The sequence below is a fragment of the Ursus arctos genome, unplaced genomic scaffold (assembly GCF_023065955.2).
Source record: "Ursus arctos isolate Adak ecotype North America unplaced genomic scaffold, UrsArc2.0 scaffold_8, whole genome shotgun sequence".
NCBI classification, from domain to species: Eukaryota; Metazoa; Chordata; class Mammalia; order Carnivora; family Ursidae; genus Ursus; species Ursus arctos.
The window spans coordinates 51,015,939-51,034,265 of record NW_026623100.1 but is presented as its reverse complement, the minus strand read 5'-3'; the positions used below and the strand labels follow the sequence as shown (position 1 = coordinate 51,034,265).

The 18,327-nt window shown below is 40.8% G+C and overlaps 1 protein-coding gene across 2 annotated transcripts in view; it reads left to right on the top strand.

Annotated features, from left to right (window-relative positions):
* The window catches only part of ACOXL (acyl-CoA oxidase like), a 330,346-nt gene that overhangs the window by 156,832 nt on the left and 155,187 nt on the right, over nucleotides 1-18,327 (top strand). For both annotated transcript variants that reach the window (XM_057309096.1, XM_057309097.1), the window contains exon 12: nucleotides 13,825-13,978. In XM_057309096.1, the coding sequence (XP_057165079.1) occupies nucleotides 13,825-13,978 (154 nt within the window). The remainder of the gene's footprint in view (nucleotides 1-13,824; nucleotides 13,979-18,327) is intronic.

The window sequence follows — 18,327 nt, the reverse complement described above, 5'->3', positions numbered from 1 at the left end:
GGGCTGTTTTGACTTGTCTGGGCACTTTGCATTTCCATGTTTGGACCTGCTTATCAGGTGGTTGTTGTTGTTGTTTTTAAACAAAAAGCCTGATTGTATTTATTTGTGATTGCATGGATTCTATTAAGCAATTTGGGCAGTGCTGGGTCTTTCAAATCCAAGAAGATGGTTTATCTCTCTATTTATGTAGGAATTTAATTTTTCTTAGCATGTTTTATAATTTACAGTGTAGAGATCTTTCACATTTTTTACTAAATTTATTCAAATGGAATTGCTTTTTAAAATTTAATTACCAATTGTTTCTTTTTTAAAATTTTTTAAAGATTTTATGTATTTATTTGACAGAGAGAGAGGGTGCACAAGTTGGGGGAGGAACAGAGGCAGAGGCTGAGGGAGAAGCAGACTCCCTGCTGAGCAAGGAGCCTGATGTGGGGCTCAATCCCAGGACCCTGAGACCATGACCTGAGCCGAAGGCAGACACTTAAACTGACTGAGCCACCCAGGCGCCCCTTACCAATTGTTTCTTAATGTCATATAGAAATGTAATTGAATTTTTTATATTGACCTCCTATCCTCTCGCTAAATTCACTTACTAGATCTAGTATATTTCTCTCTATGTAATCATATCATATGTACATGAGGAGAGTTTTACTTCTTCCTTGCCAATATTTATGCCTTTTAAAAATTCTTTGTCTTGTCTTGTTGGACTGTCTAAGACCTCTATTACAATATTGAATAGCAATGGTGAGAGTAAACGTCCTTATTTTGTTCCTGATTTTAGAGGAAAAGTATTCAGTATTTCCCCATTAAGTGTGAAAATTCACTGCAGGATTTTTGTGGGTGCCTTTTATTAGACTGAGGAAGTCCTTCTACTCCTAGTTGGCTGAATATTTTTATCATGGATGTTGGATTTTGACTTAATTTTTCCCTCTATCTATTTAGCTGATCATGAGATTTCTTCATTCAATTAATGAAATGAGTTACATTGATTACTTCTCAAATGTTGAGCCCAGTTTGCATTTTTTGAAATCCTTGGTCATCATGTATTATAATATTTTTATATTATTGGATGCAAATTGGTAATATTTGTATAAGGATTTTTGTGTTTATACTTGTGAAGAATATAATTTTCTTTCCTTTGAAATGTCCTTGTTAGGTTTTGGTATAAAGGTTATGCTGTCCTCATAGCATGACTAGGAAAGTGGTCCCTTCTCCTATATTTTCTCGAGGAGTTTTTACAAGATTGGTATTATTTCTTAAATTTGGTAGTATTTACTGAGACACCATCTGGGCATGGTTGTTGTTTTTTTTTAATAGAAAGATTTTTTATTACTCTGTTGATTTCCTTAACAAATATGAATCCTAAGATTACCAAGTTCTTCTCTGTCAGTTTGGTTAATTTGTGTTTTTCCAGGAATTTGTCCTTTTCCTCTAATTTGTAAAATGTGTCTAAGTTGTTAATAATATTTCCTTATTATAATATTAATGCCTATAGGATCTGTAGTGATGACCCTTCTTATCCCTAATATAGTTTTTGGCTTTTTTTAGGGGCCAATTTTTCTAGACATTTATCAGATTGGTTAATCTTTTCAAATAATATACTTTTGTCTTGAATGCTTTTCTTACATTTTTGTCCATTTTCTGTTATTGATTTAATATCTTGTCTTTATTATTTTCTCACTTCTATTTAGTTGGGAATCAATTTGCTTTCTTTTTCTAGCTTTTTCTAGCTCATTGGTCTAAAACCTTCCTTTATAAAATAAAAATGTATTATTAAAAAATTTCTGCTAATTTTGTTTTGTCTATTTTTAAACTTTGTTATTTAGCACATACAGATTTGGGGTTATTATATCTTCTAGAGGAATTTAGCCTGTTATATTCATTAAATATTTCTCTTTGTTTCTCATAATTTTTTTTTTGTCTTGAAGTCTACTTTCTTTGCTGTTGTTATAACCATACCGGTTTTCAAATGCCTGGTGTTTTCATGGTCTATCTCTTCCCACCCTTTTATCTTAACCTATCTGTCATTGTATCAACCTACATGTGCCATTGTGAGATTTTTATAAACAACATATGGTGAGGTCTTGCTTTTTATCCAGTTTGATAATCTTATAATTTGGAATGTTAAGCTCATTTTTATTTACTGTAATTCTTTTTTTTAATATTTTTTATTATATTATGTTAGTCACCATACAGTACATCCCTGGTTTTTGATGTAAAGTTTGATGATACATTAGTTGCGTATAACACCCAGTGCACCATGCAATATGTGCCCTCCTTACTACCCATCACCAGCCTATCCCATTCCCCCACCCCCTCCCCTCTGTAGCCCACAGTTTGTTTCTCAGAGTCCATAGTCTCTCATGCTTCATTCCCCCTTCTGATTACCCCCACTTTCGTAATTCTTAATAAGTCTACCATTTTGCTACTTGCTCCGTTCTGTCTTTTCTTGGTTTCTTCATTCCATCTTTCTTTTACCTAATGAATACTTTAAGTATTGTAATATGCATCCTTATCTTGCTAGTACCCACCTTGAATTGGTATTATACCTCTTTATATAAGATGTGAACTTATAAGACTATAATTCTTTCTTTTTGGGGGGGGGTTATTGAGTATTTTTTTAGTATTTCATTTTATCTCCTCTCTCCTTTTACCTGTATTTCTTTTCTTTTTCTTTTTCCCAAGAATCTGGAGTGTATGTATTTAGGCTCCTTAAATGATTCCAGTGAACAGACAGAGTTGAGAATGACAGGAGCTTTTGGGGAAGCTTCCTAGTGTGACCTGGAAATAAACTTCACTAACAGATAAAAGGGAGCAATATTAAATTATCATGAAAACAAATTGGATCAAAATAACCTGATATGAAACCTGATAATTTTTCACATTCATGGCAAAGGAAAATAAAATTCTTTTTTGAATTTTTTGCCCAGTGGTACTTGTAACCATTACAAAGAGGCAAGAGTATCTACACATTTGCTTCTTTGTCCACTATTCACAATCTACGACATAAGAAGTTAATAGACCACATAACAAAGAGTTGCCATATATTCCACATTTATAAGTTTATATATACACACATATACACATGCATCTTTATGTATAACAGAAGTGTGATATGTATAAGCACATGCTTTTCCTTTTTCTTCAGCTGTATTTATTTTTTATCTTCATTTAAGCTTAATTTCCTTTGATTTTATAAGTGCTGTATTGCTACTATTAGTAAACATTAAAGTTTCTCTTGATTTTAGGGAGATACCCTCCAAACGCCAATATCAGAGAAATAGGTCACAATGCTAGCTTACGGTTTCAAGGGGAAACGTGAGAGGTGATTAATGGAAATTAATTAGTAATTTACCCCATGCCATGCAGGGGTAGCACAGTACTGAACAGGACAGGGTCAGGTCCACGCCTCATCAAGCTGTCAATCTAATTGACCCCAAGACCTTCCAGATTTTCCTGACTTTCACCTCCTTTGCACCCTCTGTGGTTTCTGGCCTTGCTCAGGGTCCCCACTGTGGTTCTGTTGTTCCTTCCTCTTTGTTACTTTCTCTCTATCCCCCATGGCAGCAGGGGGTTCCACCTACTGAAAATCTGGTTATTGGAATCTTCAGGAAGAAACACTTCATCTGGGGGGAAGAGGTTGTCTGTGTTTTAAAACAAGCCCAGAGAGAAGCCGGCATTTTCTGTGACATATTCTGGCTTTCCTGTTTCTCTCTAGTTTATAGCCCCTGTTGCCCCTTCTCTGACTTGTGAAGAAATAGTTCAGTGAAGCTAGTTGTAATGTGGCAAAATCCAATACTGAGAATACCTCTTCCCGCTTCATACCCATTATTTTAAAAAAGGTTATCAGACCTTGCTTCTAGGCCCCATCTGTAATTTCCATAGGTATAGTGCTGCCGATGAACTGGCTTCAAGTGTCAGGGGCTGGGTAACCTCAAGTTTGATGAATTAGATGTTTATTCAATGTGCTGGGTCCTCCTCAAGCACAGAGAAATACTCATGAGAGTAGTCTAGACCTTAAGTGTATGGGTCTGGAGTTAGGTGAGCAAGAAAAACAGACCACCAGCTAGGTCAGCTGGCCCTGCCTCTCCTCTCTTCTAATGTGACAAAACATGAATCCTTAGAGCTCCACTTCACAGTTAAAGGCAGGTAATAGACACAAGGTGGGATGGCTTCTTTCAGTGCACTTGTGTTTCTATATTCAGTAACTATATGGTACCTTGCTAGTAAATTTACCAGGTAAAATACAGTCACCCAAATTTGAATTTTAGATATCCAATGCATAATTTTTTAGTCTAAGTATACCCTAATACTTAAACTTAGAAATTATGCATTGTTTATCTGAAATTCGCATTTAAACAGGTATCCTCTGTTTCTGTTTATCAAATCTGGTGGTCCTGCTTGCTAGGCTAGTGCTGGAGTCAGACACGGTCCCTGCCACGTGGAGCATGCAGTGCCTTGCCTAGGGCTTGACAGTAGCAGGTCGGCAAGCTGCTCACCCTCGTCCTTATCCCCTTTCTTCCCAATCGCCTCCATAGGCCTGGAGACAGGGAGGACCTGTCTAGCCCTTAGTGAGCCCAGTCACCCCCACCCTGCATCACTCACATTCTCTTGCCTTTAATGAGGAGGGGACAGAAACTTGATGTCCTCTGGAGCTTGCTCAGTCCAGGAAGGGATGGGACTCTTCTCCCCACTGGCTGCTCAGCTGCTGGGTAGCAGGACTGACTTGATGAAGTAAGGGCTGGCTTGATGGGGGCCTCTGAGAAAGATGATGGGCTCCTGAGGAGCCTGCCAGGGCTTTTCTCCCTGCCCACCCCCTCCAGACCTGGCAGATGTGTTCCCTCCTCCCTTCCTTACATGACTCATGTGTCAGGCACTTCTTCAGTCTCTGAGGACTCAGCAGCCAACAGTCCTGCCTGAGTGGCCCTTGTGACCAGGTAGGACTCCTGTTTTCTGCCTTTGGCCATGGATGCCATCCTTAGGTTTCTTAGTAACCTCTTCCCATGGAGCCTGGGATATCCGAGGCCTGCTTCCCACTGCTGAGTGCTGATGGCACCCTGCATCCTTCCTGGCTCGGGGGCACACTGGTAGGCACTTGGCATGTGGGTCTTGCTGGACATGTATGCTGCACTGCCTGGCTCATGCCCTCTATCTTTTTATCCACTGACTGTGATGACAGAACGCCTCCTGTGGTGGCCAGTAATGCTCAGGTCAGCTTGCCATCACCCCCGAGACTCAGGTGTCCTACGCCCACCCTACCAATGACCACATTCTGGCAAGTTTGCCTCCTGCATGAAGATTACTCAAGGCCCCCCCTCCTTCTTACCTCACCGGGGTCCCCCCCAGTTCCCCTTCCTGCACCCTGCCCCTCACATGCAGCCTGGTCTTCATCAGATCCATCCTCCACAAGCAACCACACCTAAATAGAATCTGAACTCCCACTTGACTGCTGAGACTCTCCCAGTGTCTTCCCTACGGATAAACTTAAGCTCCCTCCCGTGGCTTTGGAGCACCTTTCTCTGCCTGGCCCCTGCCAACCTCCACCCCACCTCTGGGTCTTCTCTCTTCCACACTGAGGCTCCGTACTCAGTCCCTGCCTTGCTTCAACCTTCTCACAAGCAGCCTCCCCACCTTGCCTCCACATTCATCTCTCACATCTTTGTCTTCCTTCCCCTGGCAGTTTATAGTCATCTTTTGAGATCTAGTTCAGGCTGTCATCTCCTCCAAGACACCGTCTCTGAGTCTCTCCTAGAATGAGGAGCTCCCGATAAGCTTCTTGGAGCAGCCGGGCCCCTCTTATCATTGTACGGTTCCTCTTGGTTTGTGGTTGTGAATTCTTCGTGCATAGAAATTGTGGATCCTTAATCTGGCATCTCCACATCTAAGAGTGCCTGGCTCTCGGCACAGGTTGCTTCAACTGACCTGAATGAAACCGCCTTGTGTCATTACATCACACTTGGCCACGAGGTTGTTTGGAGCTTTGCTTCCAAACTTTCTGTTGGTCCCTGAAGCAGAAGTTCCATGATGTGAAGGAGTTAGTCCAAGAGCTAGCTGGCCAGGTCAGTTGGTAGCTGATACCTCTCCTGGGAATCATTTAGTGGAATTTTCTACAAAAATGAATTTCCTAGCTTTTAATGTTAGTATCTTAAGTGTACCAGCCAAAAGGAGTATTTTGAGTCTGCCTCGCCTCTTACTTCTTCCAGGCCAAATGGGTAGCTGAGGCAGCCCAGGCTGGGTTCTGGGCCAGGAGGGGTCACAGCACCATCGCTGTTAGCTTTCGGTTGGATTCAGTCATTATCTCTGGCAATCTCTTTTTACCCCACATCTTTAAGAATAAAATTCCAACAATAACTAACATATATCCAATTGCTTATCGTGTATCACACACTGTCTTAGTAACTTCTTTAACACCACAAGACAACTCACCAAGTTCCTCTTTGTTTTTTAATTGATGTTTCCGTAGCACCTTGAACTGTGCCTGGTACCTTTTAAGTTAAGATTTCATTAGTATTTGTGGAAGAAATGAATGGGCAGAATGACACCCCAGGATTTCAAAAACTCACCAATGTCCTGTCCCTGTCAAAGAATGAGGCTCAGGATAGGTAAGGACTTATGATATTCCTCAGCAAATGAACACCACCATTTATGCATTGAACTTGTTTTTAATATAATCCTGAAATCTTACTGCCCAAAAGTCTTGCTTGCTGTTTTCATGTAAAGCAGGCTTTTGTAAATTGAATCCTGCCCTCTTACTGACTTAACAGTTGCAGAGATACTCTATCTGCATTTCTCCTGAATCTTACCCTGAGGGTGGGTTCTAAGAATTCAAGTAGATGTAACCTGTAAACAAATACTTCACATTTCTAGAGGTATTGCCCATAAAATAAACATATTTAGAAATGAGGAATAATTTTTCCGCAGAATCCTGAAATCGTAATTTATCTTCTTGGTCATTCTAAGTTTCTTATATCAGATTTTCATAAGATTCAAGTCACCTTCTGGACTCTAACATACCCTGCATACAGAAGGCTTCTCAGTTCCTCTTTGCAAGCAGACATGGGGTACGATAAAGAGTGAGAGTCACTCTCTATCTGGCAGATGGAGGCTCTCCCTCAGCAGGGCCCATGTCCTGTGAGTTTTAAGTAAAATCACAGGCCAGCATTGCAAAGAAATCTCACCAGACCTCTGCTAGGAGAGAGTTTCATGAGTCTTTCTTTTCTTAAGGCCTATTTATTTCTTATTTCTCCAATTTCTACCCTAGGGAATGCCTAGGACTGTGTGTGTGTGTGTGTGTGTGTGTGTGTGTGTGTGTGTGTTTAGGGAGGTCAGCAGGGAGTCATATATACATTTTTAAAAATGGTCAGCTCTGGGATTCTCTGAGAATCATTGTATGGCAGTCACCACCCAGGACATGGGTGATGGTACTACAGCATAGACTGAGAATGCTATAAACTTTCTCAGGGCATTGGCATGGATATTATTTATCATGAAAAGAGCATGATGTTTAGAACTAGAGAGTCCTGGGTTTGAATCCTAGCTCTGTCCTGCTCTGAGAGACCTTGACTTAGGTATGTAACCTCAGTTGGACCTCTGTTTCTCCATCTGTAAAGTGGGGATATGATTTTCTATTTCATGAGGTTGTCAAAAGGATGAAATTAGGAGATAAATACAGACGCTCTTTGCTTATAGTAGTTGTTCAGTACAATTAGGTTTTTCTTCATCTAAGTGCCAATTAAACAAATGACCGTTTCCCTGTTTTTCCATTCGTCCCAGCTCAATGGTTTCAGTTAGGAGGTTTGACAGCAGACTAGCCTATTTGCTGTAGAATGAGGCCCAGTGCAACATCTTTTGCATGTTTGGGTTTCACTGAGGAAACAAGGATATTCAGACATTACAAGATTTTTCTATGGATGGAAACAGGTAAATAAATACCTTGAGCCAAAATTCATTTTATCATTAAGGAAATGAAAAGGCAAAGTACAGAATGGGAGGAAATGCTTGCAATACATATATCTGACAATGGGATGTTATCCAGAATATGCAGTAACACTGAAAATGCAATTCAACTAAAAATTAGATGAGCAAGCCAATCGAATATGCACAAAAGATTTGGGTGGACACTTGACAAAAGAAAATATATGAATGATCAGCCAACGCACACATGAAAAGGTGCTAGTTATCAGGGAAATGCAAATTCAAAGCAGGAGGGTTCACCATTACATATCCACTAGATTGACTAATGTTAAAAAGACCGAAAAGACCAATTATTGGCAGACGTGGAACAACTAGAACTCTCCTACCCTGCTGGTAGGGATGTAAAATTGCACAGCCACTTTGGAAAACTGCTTGGCAGTTTCTTAAAAAGTTAAAAATATATCTACCATATCACCCAGTCACTTCCCTCCTACATATTTGCTGAAGGAAAGTAAAGACATATGTCTCCTCTAAGATTTTTACATGAATTTCCATAGTGTTTTCTTTGTAATAGCCCTAAACTGGAAACAAGCAAAATGTTCATCAACAGTGAATGCAAAAATGAAGTGTAATATATGCATTGCATAGAATGGAATTCTAGTCAGCAATAAAAAGGAGCAGCTACTAATACACACCACAGTACGGATGAATCTCAAAACCGCGTGCAGATGGAAAGAAGCAAGACATAACATACTGTATAATCTTATTTACATAAGATGTAACGTAATCTCTAGTAACAAACACCAGCTTAGTGGCTGCCTGAAGATGAAGATCAATCAAGGAAGGAATGGACTGTAAAAAGGCATGAGGCATTTTTTGGAAGGTGTTGGAAATGTTCTGTAGCTTGACTCTGGTATTATTCTCATGGGTATGTACAGTTGTCAAAATTCATTAAATGGCATGCTTTGAATGAACGCAGTCTGTTGTAAAATAAATTATCCTCAATGTTGATAAGGAAAAAAGATAAATTGTTTATTTAAAGCAAAAATAGCAATGAATTTTATAACATATGTAGAAGATATAGATAGGTAGGTAGATGGATGGATTGGTAGTTATTATACAATCTCGACAGGAGCACAAGGGATGGGAGAATGAAATGGAAGTATATTGTTGTCAGGTTCTTTAATTATCTGAGAAGTGATATAACATTATTTGAGGGAAGAACGTGTTAGGTTAAAGATGCATATTTTAGACCATAAAAATCACTATAAAACATGAAAGTAACATAGGTAAAACTCTAACAGTGGAATACTAAAACCTATGCAATTAATCAAAAGAAGACAGGAGCAGAGGGAAAAGAGAACAAAGGACATATGGGATAAATAGAGGGAAAAACTGCAAGATAATAGTTTCAAACTCAATCATGTTGATAATTACATTAGGTGTAAATGGTTTAAACACTGCTATTTAATTTGCTGATTGTCAGACATAATAAAAAATCAAGACTGAACTAGATGCTTGCTATAAGAAACCCACCTAAATATAAAGACAAATAGATTTAAAGTGTGAGAATTAAACATTTACACCTGCTAACATTAACCATAAGAGAGCTGGAGTGGATATGTTTTTTTTAATAATATTTTTTTATTATATTATGTTAGTCACCATACAGTACACCCCTAGTTTTTGATGTAAAGTGCCGTGATTCATTACTTGCAGTGCACCATGCAATACGTGCCCTCCTTATGTTAATATTAGGTAGAGTGGACTTCAGAAAAAAGAATATCACCAGAGATAAAGAGGAACAATTCATAATGACGAAGCAGTCTACTCATCAAAAAGACATAACAATCTAACTGTGCATGGACTCACAAAATAGCCTCAAAATACATGAAGCAGGGGCGCCTGGGTGGCACAGCGGTTAAGCGTCTGCCTTCAGCTCAGGGCGTGATCCCGGCGTTATGGGATCGAGCCCCACATCAGGCTCCTTCGCTATGAGCCTGCTTCTTCCTCTCCCACTCCCTCTGCTTGTGTTCCCTCTCTTGCTGGCTGTCTCTATCTCTGTCAAATAAATAAAATCTTTAAAAAAAAATTTATGAAGAAAAAATGGAAAGTATTGAAAGGAGAAATTAACAAATCTAAAATTATAGTTGCAGACATCCGTCATTCTCTTTGAGTAATTGATAAAATAAATAGTAATTACATAAAAATTGATATAATAAACAGTAATGATGTAGAACATTACTAATGAACTTGACTTAAAAGAAATTTATAGAATATTCTATCCAAGAACAGCAGAATGCACATTCTTTTCTTATTTTATTTATCTAAGTATAATTAATATATAATATATGTTATATTATATATAATATATATGTTATATAACATATAACATACAATATAACAGTGTTATATTAGTTTTAGGAGTACAATGTATGATTCAACAATTCTATACATTTCTTAGTGCTTATCATCAAGATAATCATACTCTTAATCCCCTTCACCTATTTCACCCAATCCCCCAGCCACCTCCCCTTTGGTAACCACCAGTTTGTTTTCTATAGTTAAAAGTCTGGTTTTTTGGGGGTGCCTGGGTGGCTCAGTCATTAAGCATCTGCCTTCGTCTCAAGGCATGATCCCGGTGTTCTAGGATCGAGCCCCACATCAGGCTCCTCCACTGGGAGCCTGCTTCTTCCTCTCCCACTCCCCCTGCTTGTGTTTCCTCTCTCACTGGCTGTCTCTCTCTCTCTGTCAAATAAATAAGTAAAATCTTAAAAAAAAAAAAAAAAAGTCTGCTTTTTTGGTCTCTTTTTTTCTTTGTTCACTTGTTTCATTTCTTAAATTCCACATATGAGAAAATCATATGGGATATATCTTTCTCGACTAACAATTTACTAAGCATTATACCCTCTGGGTCCATCTATGTTGTTGCAAATGGCAAGATTTCATTCTTTTTATGGCTGTATAATATTCCATTGTATGTATATACACCACATCTTCTTTATCTATTCATCTATTGATGGATGTCTTTGTTGCTTCCATATCTTGGCTATTGTAAATAATACTGCAGTAAACTCAGGGGTGCATATATCTTTTTGAATCAGTGTTTTCATTTTCTCTGGATAAATGCCCAGTAGTGGAATTATTGCATCATATGGTATTTCTATTTTTATTTTTTGAGGAACTGTCATACTGTTTTCCACAGTGGCTGCAGCAATTTGCACTCAGAAACACTGCACAAAGATTCCTTTTTCTCCCCATCCTTGCCAACACTTGTTATTTCTGGTGTTTTTTATTTTGGCCATAATGACAGGTGTATAGTGATATCTCATTGTGGTCATGATTCGCATTTCCCTGATTTTTGATGTTGAGTGTCTTCTCATATGTTTATTAGCTATCTGTATGTCTTCTTTCAAAAAATGTCTGTTCTTTTCAAGTACACATAGAACATTTATCAAGACAGACCATGTAAATTTAAAGGATTGAAATCATACAAAGTATGTTTTCTGATTAGAATGAAATTAGAAATTAATAACAAAACATCTGGAATAATCCAATATACAACACACATAATTTATAGGTCAAAGGAGAAGTCACAAGGGAAATTAGAAAGTATTTTGAACAAAATGAAAATGAAACAACGTAACAGAATTTGTGGTGTATAGCTAAAGCAGTGCTTAGAGGAAAAATAAAAATACATTAGAAAAGGAGAAAAGTAGAAAATCGATGGTGTAAATTTTCATTTTAGAAGCTAGGAAAAGGAACAAATCAAATTCAAATCAAGGAGAAAGAATAATAAAAATGAAAGCAGAAATCATTGAAATAAGAAATAGCCAAAAATAAACATAATTAAGCCAAAAATTATCATTTCTTTCAAAAAAATAGATAAAATTGATAAATCTTCAGCTAGATTAATTAAGAAAAAAAGAGACACAAATGATCAGCATCTAGAATAAATGAAAGGACATCACTACAGATCCTACAGACATTGAAAGGATAAAATTAAATACTATGGTTATTATTATTGATGTAATGTCAATATGTTTGACAATATATATGAAATAGAAAATTTCACGAAAGACATATGTTACCAAAAGTGACTGAAAAAGAACTGGAAAATCTGAATAGCTTCATCTGACATTGCTGGTGAAATCCACCAAATACTTAAGAAAAGAAAACATACTAACTTTACACAAACTCTTCCATAAAATGGAGGAGAAGGGAAAACTTTCTAACTCATTTTAGGAGCATTACCTTGAGACCAAAAACCAGACAAAGAAATTATGAGACCAATATCCCTGTGAACAAAATGTTAGTAGATCACATACAGTATATTTTACTATAAAATAATATGTAGTGATCAAGTGGTGTTTACCCCAGGAATGTCAAGCTTGCGTAACATTTGAAAACTAATCTATATGATTTACCATATTAACATTATAAAGGAGAAACATCATATAATCATCTCAATAGATGACACTCCATTGATAGAGAACAGTCAATGAATCAACACATCTAACTGCCATCACGCTTATCAGTCTCCAGAGTCTGAAGAAAGGCCATACTTCATGGTACTTTCCATGAGTTTGAGGTGCTTAGAGGAAAGTACCCAGCTCAGTGTGTTTACCACCCTTGATTAGAGCCCAGTCTTGGAGTTCGGTAAAGCATAGAGAGAAAGAGTTCACTAAAGCCTTTATTTCCAGCAGTTGTTAAAAACAATAACTCATTTTAAGAGACTTTAAAAACAAGGTCAATAAGAAGGTATTCAGAAGAAGGAAGCGAGAGGGAAACCTGTACCTTCCAGTATAGTATTTTGAAACATGGCGAGAAAAAAACCAGAACTAAGGGGCAGGTGTGCACATGGAGGGAGGCCCATATAGACATTGTGCTGCACAGTAGTCGTGGCCACAGGTGGCCAAGAGATAAAGGAAAATGGTGACTCTTACCACTTTGAAGGAAGAAATTATTCCTATCTTCATACATTTCTATTGGGGCTATAAGTAATTGCCGCAAACTTGGTGGCTTATAATAACACAAGTTGGTTATCTTATACTTCTGGAGATCAGAAGTCCGAAACGGGTCTCAGTGATGAAAAATCAGTGTCAGCAGGGTTGCATTATTTTTGGAGGCTCTAGGGGAGAATTGACTTCCTTGCCTTTTCTAGTTTCTGGAGGCTCCCTCATTACTTGGCTCGTGGCCCCTTCCTCCATTTCAAAGCCAGCAATGGCTGGTTGAGTCTCATGCTGTATCTCCCTGACTACTTTGTTTTCACATCTCCTTCTCCTGCCTCCCTCTCACTTATAAGGACCCTCATGATTACATTTGGGCTTCTGGATAATCCAGGATAATCTCCCAATCGAGAGATCCTTGATTTAATCACATCTGAAAAATCCCTTCTCCCACAGGGGCTAACATATTCTCAGGTTTCGGGGATGAGGATCTGGTCGTCTTTGGGGCCGTTATTCTGCCTAGCACTCTTTCAACGGAAGTAGAATTAGAAAAATTAAAACTATAAGAGACATGTAGAACATTTTTGTGTGAAGGGAAGAGGGAGATAGTTTGGAATGTGATCTTATGTGGTAGACTACAGCAGGGAGAGAGTTAAACTGAGTGCCCACTTTTCGTGAGGTCAAGGGGTGTGAAGATAGATGCCAATGGAAGCAATGGGGCCTCTGGGACTGGCAGAAATTAAGCAAGGAAGAAGTTTTCCAAGGGGAAGATGGCATGGTGGAGCCTTACAGCGGCAGGGTACAGGGTGACAGTTCTGAAGGGCACATGGAGATTTTGGTAGCATCTGAGGAAGGAGCAGGGGTCACCCTGGGTTTGCTTCAGAGGCTCCTGTGCTGTGGCTCCTGGGGGTGGGGGTGGGGGAGCTGCTGCATCCCTCACACGTCTGCGCTCCTCTTGCAGGTATGCCGGGGTCCTCCTGGATGAGGACATCTTCCATGGGAAAGAACTTGTGGATAGTCGCCCGCTGCAGGCTCTTGTGGCCGGGCTGAAAGCCTACAGTACCTGGGAGAACGTCAGCTGCCTGCAGGACTGCCGCGAGTGCACAGGAGGCATGGTGAGCCCCGCGGGTCCCAGAGGCACCAGCCCCCCAGATCCCCCTGCTGCAACACACGCGAAGGCATCACTGTGCGCCCGGGAGCAGGGCATCAGCTTCAGGAGGAAACCCATGTCTTCGTGACCCTGGGTGCATCACCTAGCCTTGAGATCTGGGCATCTGCCTCCTACCATGCTGCGGGGACTGATGGGGACCACCATGTTTGTAAAATACTAGCTCTGAGGGCCTGGCCCATGGAGCCCTGCAGTAAATGTCATTAAACTTGGTGGTGGCCGTTGTTGACAGTATGGGGAAGGGCCAAAGAGGATCAGATGATGAAAGCACTTCTCTGATGTTTGAATCCCTTGGGAAGAATGCAGGAAATGACCCCAAGGGTGTCCAGCCCCAGAAAGAGGGCAGACAGGGAAGTGCCAAGCATTGGAGACTGCTTAGCGTGTCCCCAGCCCTGGGCCTCAGACTGGATTGTGCAGTGAGGGGCACGAGGTGTGAGAAATCTCAGTTTGAGTCTTTGGAGAATTGAGGGGGACCCTGAGAACAGCTGGAATCTCTGCCCAATTCCCCCACAACCTGAGAGCAGAGGCTCCTGCAAGATGTGGGAAACAGGATTTGGAGAGTCTCTGCATCCTTATGGGGGCTTGGAGCTGGTAAGAAGGGAAACCCACATGGGGTCTGTGAGGGCGTGGCAGGTGGGGTGTGGGGTCGTGGACCTGTGATGCAGTGGCATGGCAGGGCTATGGGGATCAGCTGTGGTGGCAGCTGGGGTTCATCTCCAGATGACAGCCCTGTATTGGTGACCCCCAGGACTACACTGCTTCATTGGCATATGGGCTGGATGCAGGCACTGCTGGAGCCTCCAAAAGACATTTCCTAGAGGAAGGAGGGGAGGAGCCACTACTGGGTTTTTGGCCTGAGTTTGATCCTGAACTTGGCTGAATATTGTCCTATAAAAGCAGCCCTGAACCTGCAGGGGAGGATGACAAGTTTTAGCCTCAGTGAGAAGGGGTCAAGAGCAAGTTAAGGGCCGTGGCAGAAGATTAAAGGGGAAGGATGAGTTTCCAGAAAGTCTGCTGCCCTGCCACTCTGTATCAGAGCTGGGACCTATGGAGGGGTAAGGAGTGAGGGATGAAGGGCAAGGAGTGAGAAAGGGCTGGACCTTCACAATAGGTGCAGCCCGAGAGTTTCTTCCACATGAACAATATGGTTGGGAATGAGGACCTCCTGTGAAAGCCAGTATGATCACTTTTCTTAAGGTGGCTAAGTAAAGATGTGCCCATGATGCAGGGAGGCCTCAGATAGTTAGGTGTGCACTCTGTGTCCGTGACCATGGTGGGGTTGATGGTGGTGGACATGCCTGCTTTGCTCCCGTGGTTGTCGTGTGGGAGTCCACATGGAAGGAAACAGAATGCAGAGCAAAGTAAAAGCTGCACTGGGGCACAGCTGGGCCAGGAGCTAAGGTCCTCTGAGGCAGCTAAGTGCCATGGCTCATCATGACTTTCCTTTGTACCCTGACAAGGTGGGAGGCTCCTGCCACATGGTTGGTTTCCACGTATAGCTCCAGGGAGGTGGCTCTCTCTTGGAACAGGGGTTTGCTTGCAGCAGTTAGGAACAGAACTCCGGGATTCTGGGGTACAGCAAGAAAGTTTAAGTTAGCAGGTGGGAGGTAAGACCGGAAGTGACCCCCTCAGGCAGAGGTAGCCCACATAGGGGAGGGTTGGGGCTCTGCTGGGAGTGCTGAGCAGATGCAGATGTGGCTTCTGACAGGTGACTCAACCGGAGGGTGTGCTCAAAACCACCTGTGGTCTTCTCGTCTTCCGCTCTTGGCTCATTCCCTTTGATGGATTTCATGGGATGATGTGTCCAGCGGTCTCCCGTCCCTGGGCCTTCATATCCTCCCAGATGACCTGATGGACAGACAGGTTGTTGGACAGATGGACTGATGGCAAATAGGATGTGGATCGACAGATTGGTTGATTGAATTGTTGCCCTGTGCATTCATTATCTCTGATAATTTAGTTTCACTGGAATGTTACTAATTTGGCTCTTTGGGATTTAAGACTATGTATTTGAAAATGGGGAAGGGAAAAAGGCTGTTTAATGTCTTGCAAGCATTGACACTTAACAAAAGTGATCAGGTCTTCCTGTAGGCTTAGCTTATCTCGGGCCCGAGGGGAAGTTTCAAGACAGGGCAGCCTCCAGCATTTGGTCTAGGCAAGAGTTCAGCATCCCAGTGTTGTTGCTCTTAAACTGTTCTGTGCAAACCTTTGGATTCTGAGGTTCTTTCTCTCTGCATTTAATGTTTCCATAGCAGTCGGTGGTCTAATTTAATAATATTATCACTGTGTGTCAGGAAACCATGAGAATGTCTTAGGTTGGCTCTTTCTACAGAAGCCTCAGCAATTGTTGCTTTCTTTGGGTGATAGGTTGAATGTTGCAAGAGTGACATTTACTTGCTAAAAGAACATAGTGCTAAAAGAAGCACAGTCTGTCACTTTCTGTGCATAAAGCCTGGGATAAATGAGATCTCATACAAACTTATTTTTTTGCAAAATTAGATCATCAAATGAACAGTACTTGTTGGAACTTACATAATTCATGTTCATGCAAGCACATCATTGCCTTAATGACTGCTGATTAAGAGTCATTGTTCAGTATTTGTAAGTTCTGTCTATGTGTGGAGCAGTGTGCAAGGTACATGTTCCCTACCCTGAGGGCCAGGTAATGCAAGGGGGGACACTGTACATTGTGCATGGAACTGGGTGGCCCTAAGATTTCAGTCAAATGAGCATTCAGGGACTCCCACTCTGACCAGGTTGAAGTTACAGGAAGTTACTCTCCTGACTAGAACAGTAAGACACTGGACATCAGGCAATGAGAGGGAAGAAATTAAATTAAATTAAATTAAATTAGCCTTACATTTGTCCCAGTTTACTACCTTGAGAGTTTCCACACCATGCCTTAGGAGGGGCAACTGAGGCAGAGCCCAGGAAACTCCCTGGTTTGAAGACACGATGCTGAGAGTCAAGGGAGACCAAAGCACCTGGAATTCACAGGATAGAGTAGGAAACAGAAGAGAACTGGTTGGTCAGAGAGAGAGCTCAGGCATCTGCAGTGGTCTCCTTCAAACACCCAGCTGAGCACTGATTATTGCATGTGTGTGAGGCAAAGAATCCCCTGGAAGGATTGGAGGGAACAGTATCTGGTCCTCACATGGGACTGGGAATAGTGCCTTTTCCCACAAGCCAGTCTGGAATACTTTGACTCAGCCTGAGAAAAAAAGAAATGTTATGTATAAAAGAACAACGTTAAGGATGACAGCACATTTTTCATTGGAAAAAAAAATAAAAACAAGAAGTGGAGCAGCATTTTAAAAAGTACCAGAGGAAAAAAAAATCAAGATAAAATTCTAGACTCTGAAAAATTATGTTTTTTAAAAAAAGGTTATAACAAAGACGTGTTTGGACTTGCCAAAGTTGAAAGGATTCATCACCAGCAGACTTTTGTCATAAGAAATATTAAAGGAAACTCTTCACACAGAGGGAAAATGATACCAGATAGAAATATGGATCTGCACAAAGTAATGAAAAGCACCCAAAATAGTAACTTCCTTTTTTTAGATGTTATTTATTTGAGAGAGAGAAAGAGAGAACACAAGCAGGGGGGAGGGATGCGGGGGAGAGAGTATATCAAGCAGACTCCCCATTGAGTAGGGAGCCCGACTAGGGGCTCGATCTTATGATCCCAAGATCATGACCTGAGCCAAAATCAAGAGTCAGTTGCTTAACCGACTGAGCCACCCAGGCGCTCCATAACTTTCTTAATATATAAGATTTTTCTTAGTATTTAAATCTCTTTAAAAGGTAATTGAGGGGTGCCTGGGTGGCTTGGTCAGTTAAGTGTCCGACTCTTGATTTTGGCTCAGGTCATGAGCTCAGCATTGTGACATGATGGAGCTCCACATTGATTTCCGTGCCCGGGGCGGGGGGGGGGGTCTGCTTGAGAGTTTCTCCCTCTCCCTCTGGTCTTCCCCCTCCCCCTGCTTGTGCACACACTCTTTCTCTTTAAAATAAATAAATAAATCTTTTTTAAAAATAGGTAATTGGCTCTCTTAAGAAAAATAATAGCAAGGTAGAGTGAGTTTTATAACATATATGAAAGTAAAATGTCTGACAATAATCATAAAGGCCAGCAAGGGAGAAAAGGAAGTGTACTATTATAAGGTTCTTCTGCTACAACTGATGTGGTATAATATCACCTGAAAGTAGACTGTGGGAAGTTGAAGAATTTATACTATAAACTAAAATAAGCCAACATAGGAGTTAACATGGAATTCAGCAGTATTAAGTTAATCC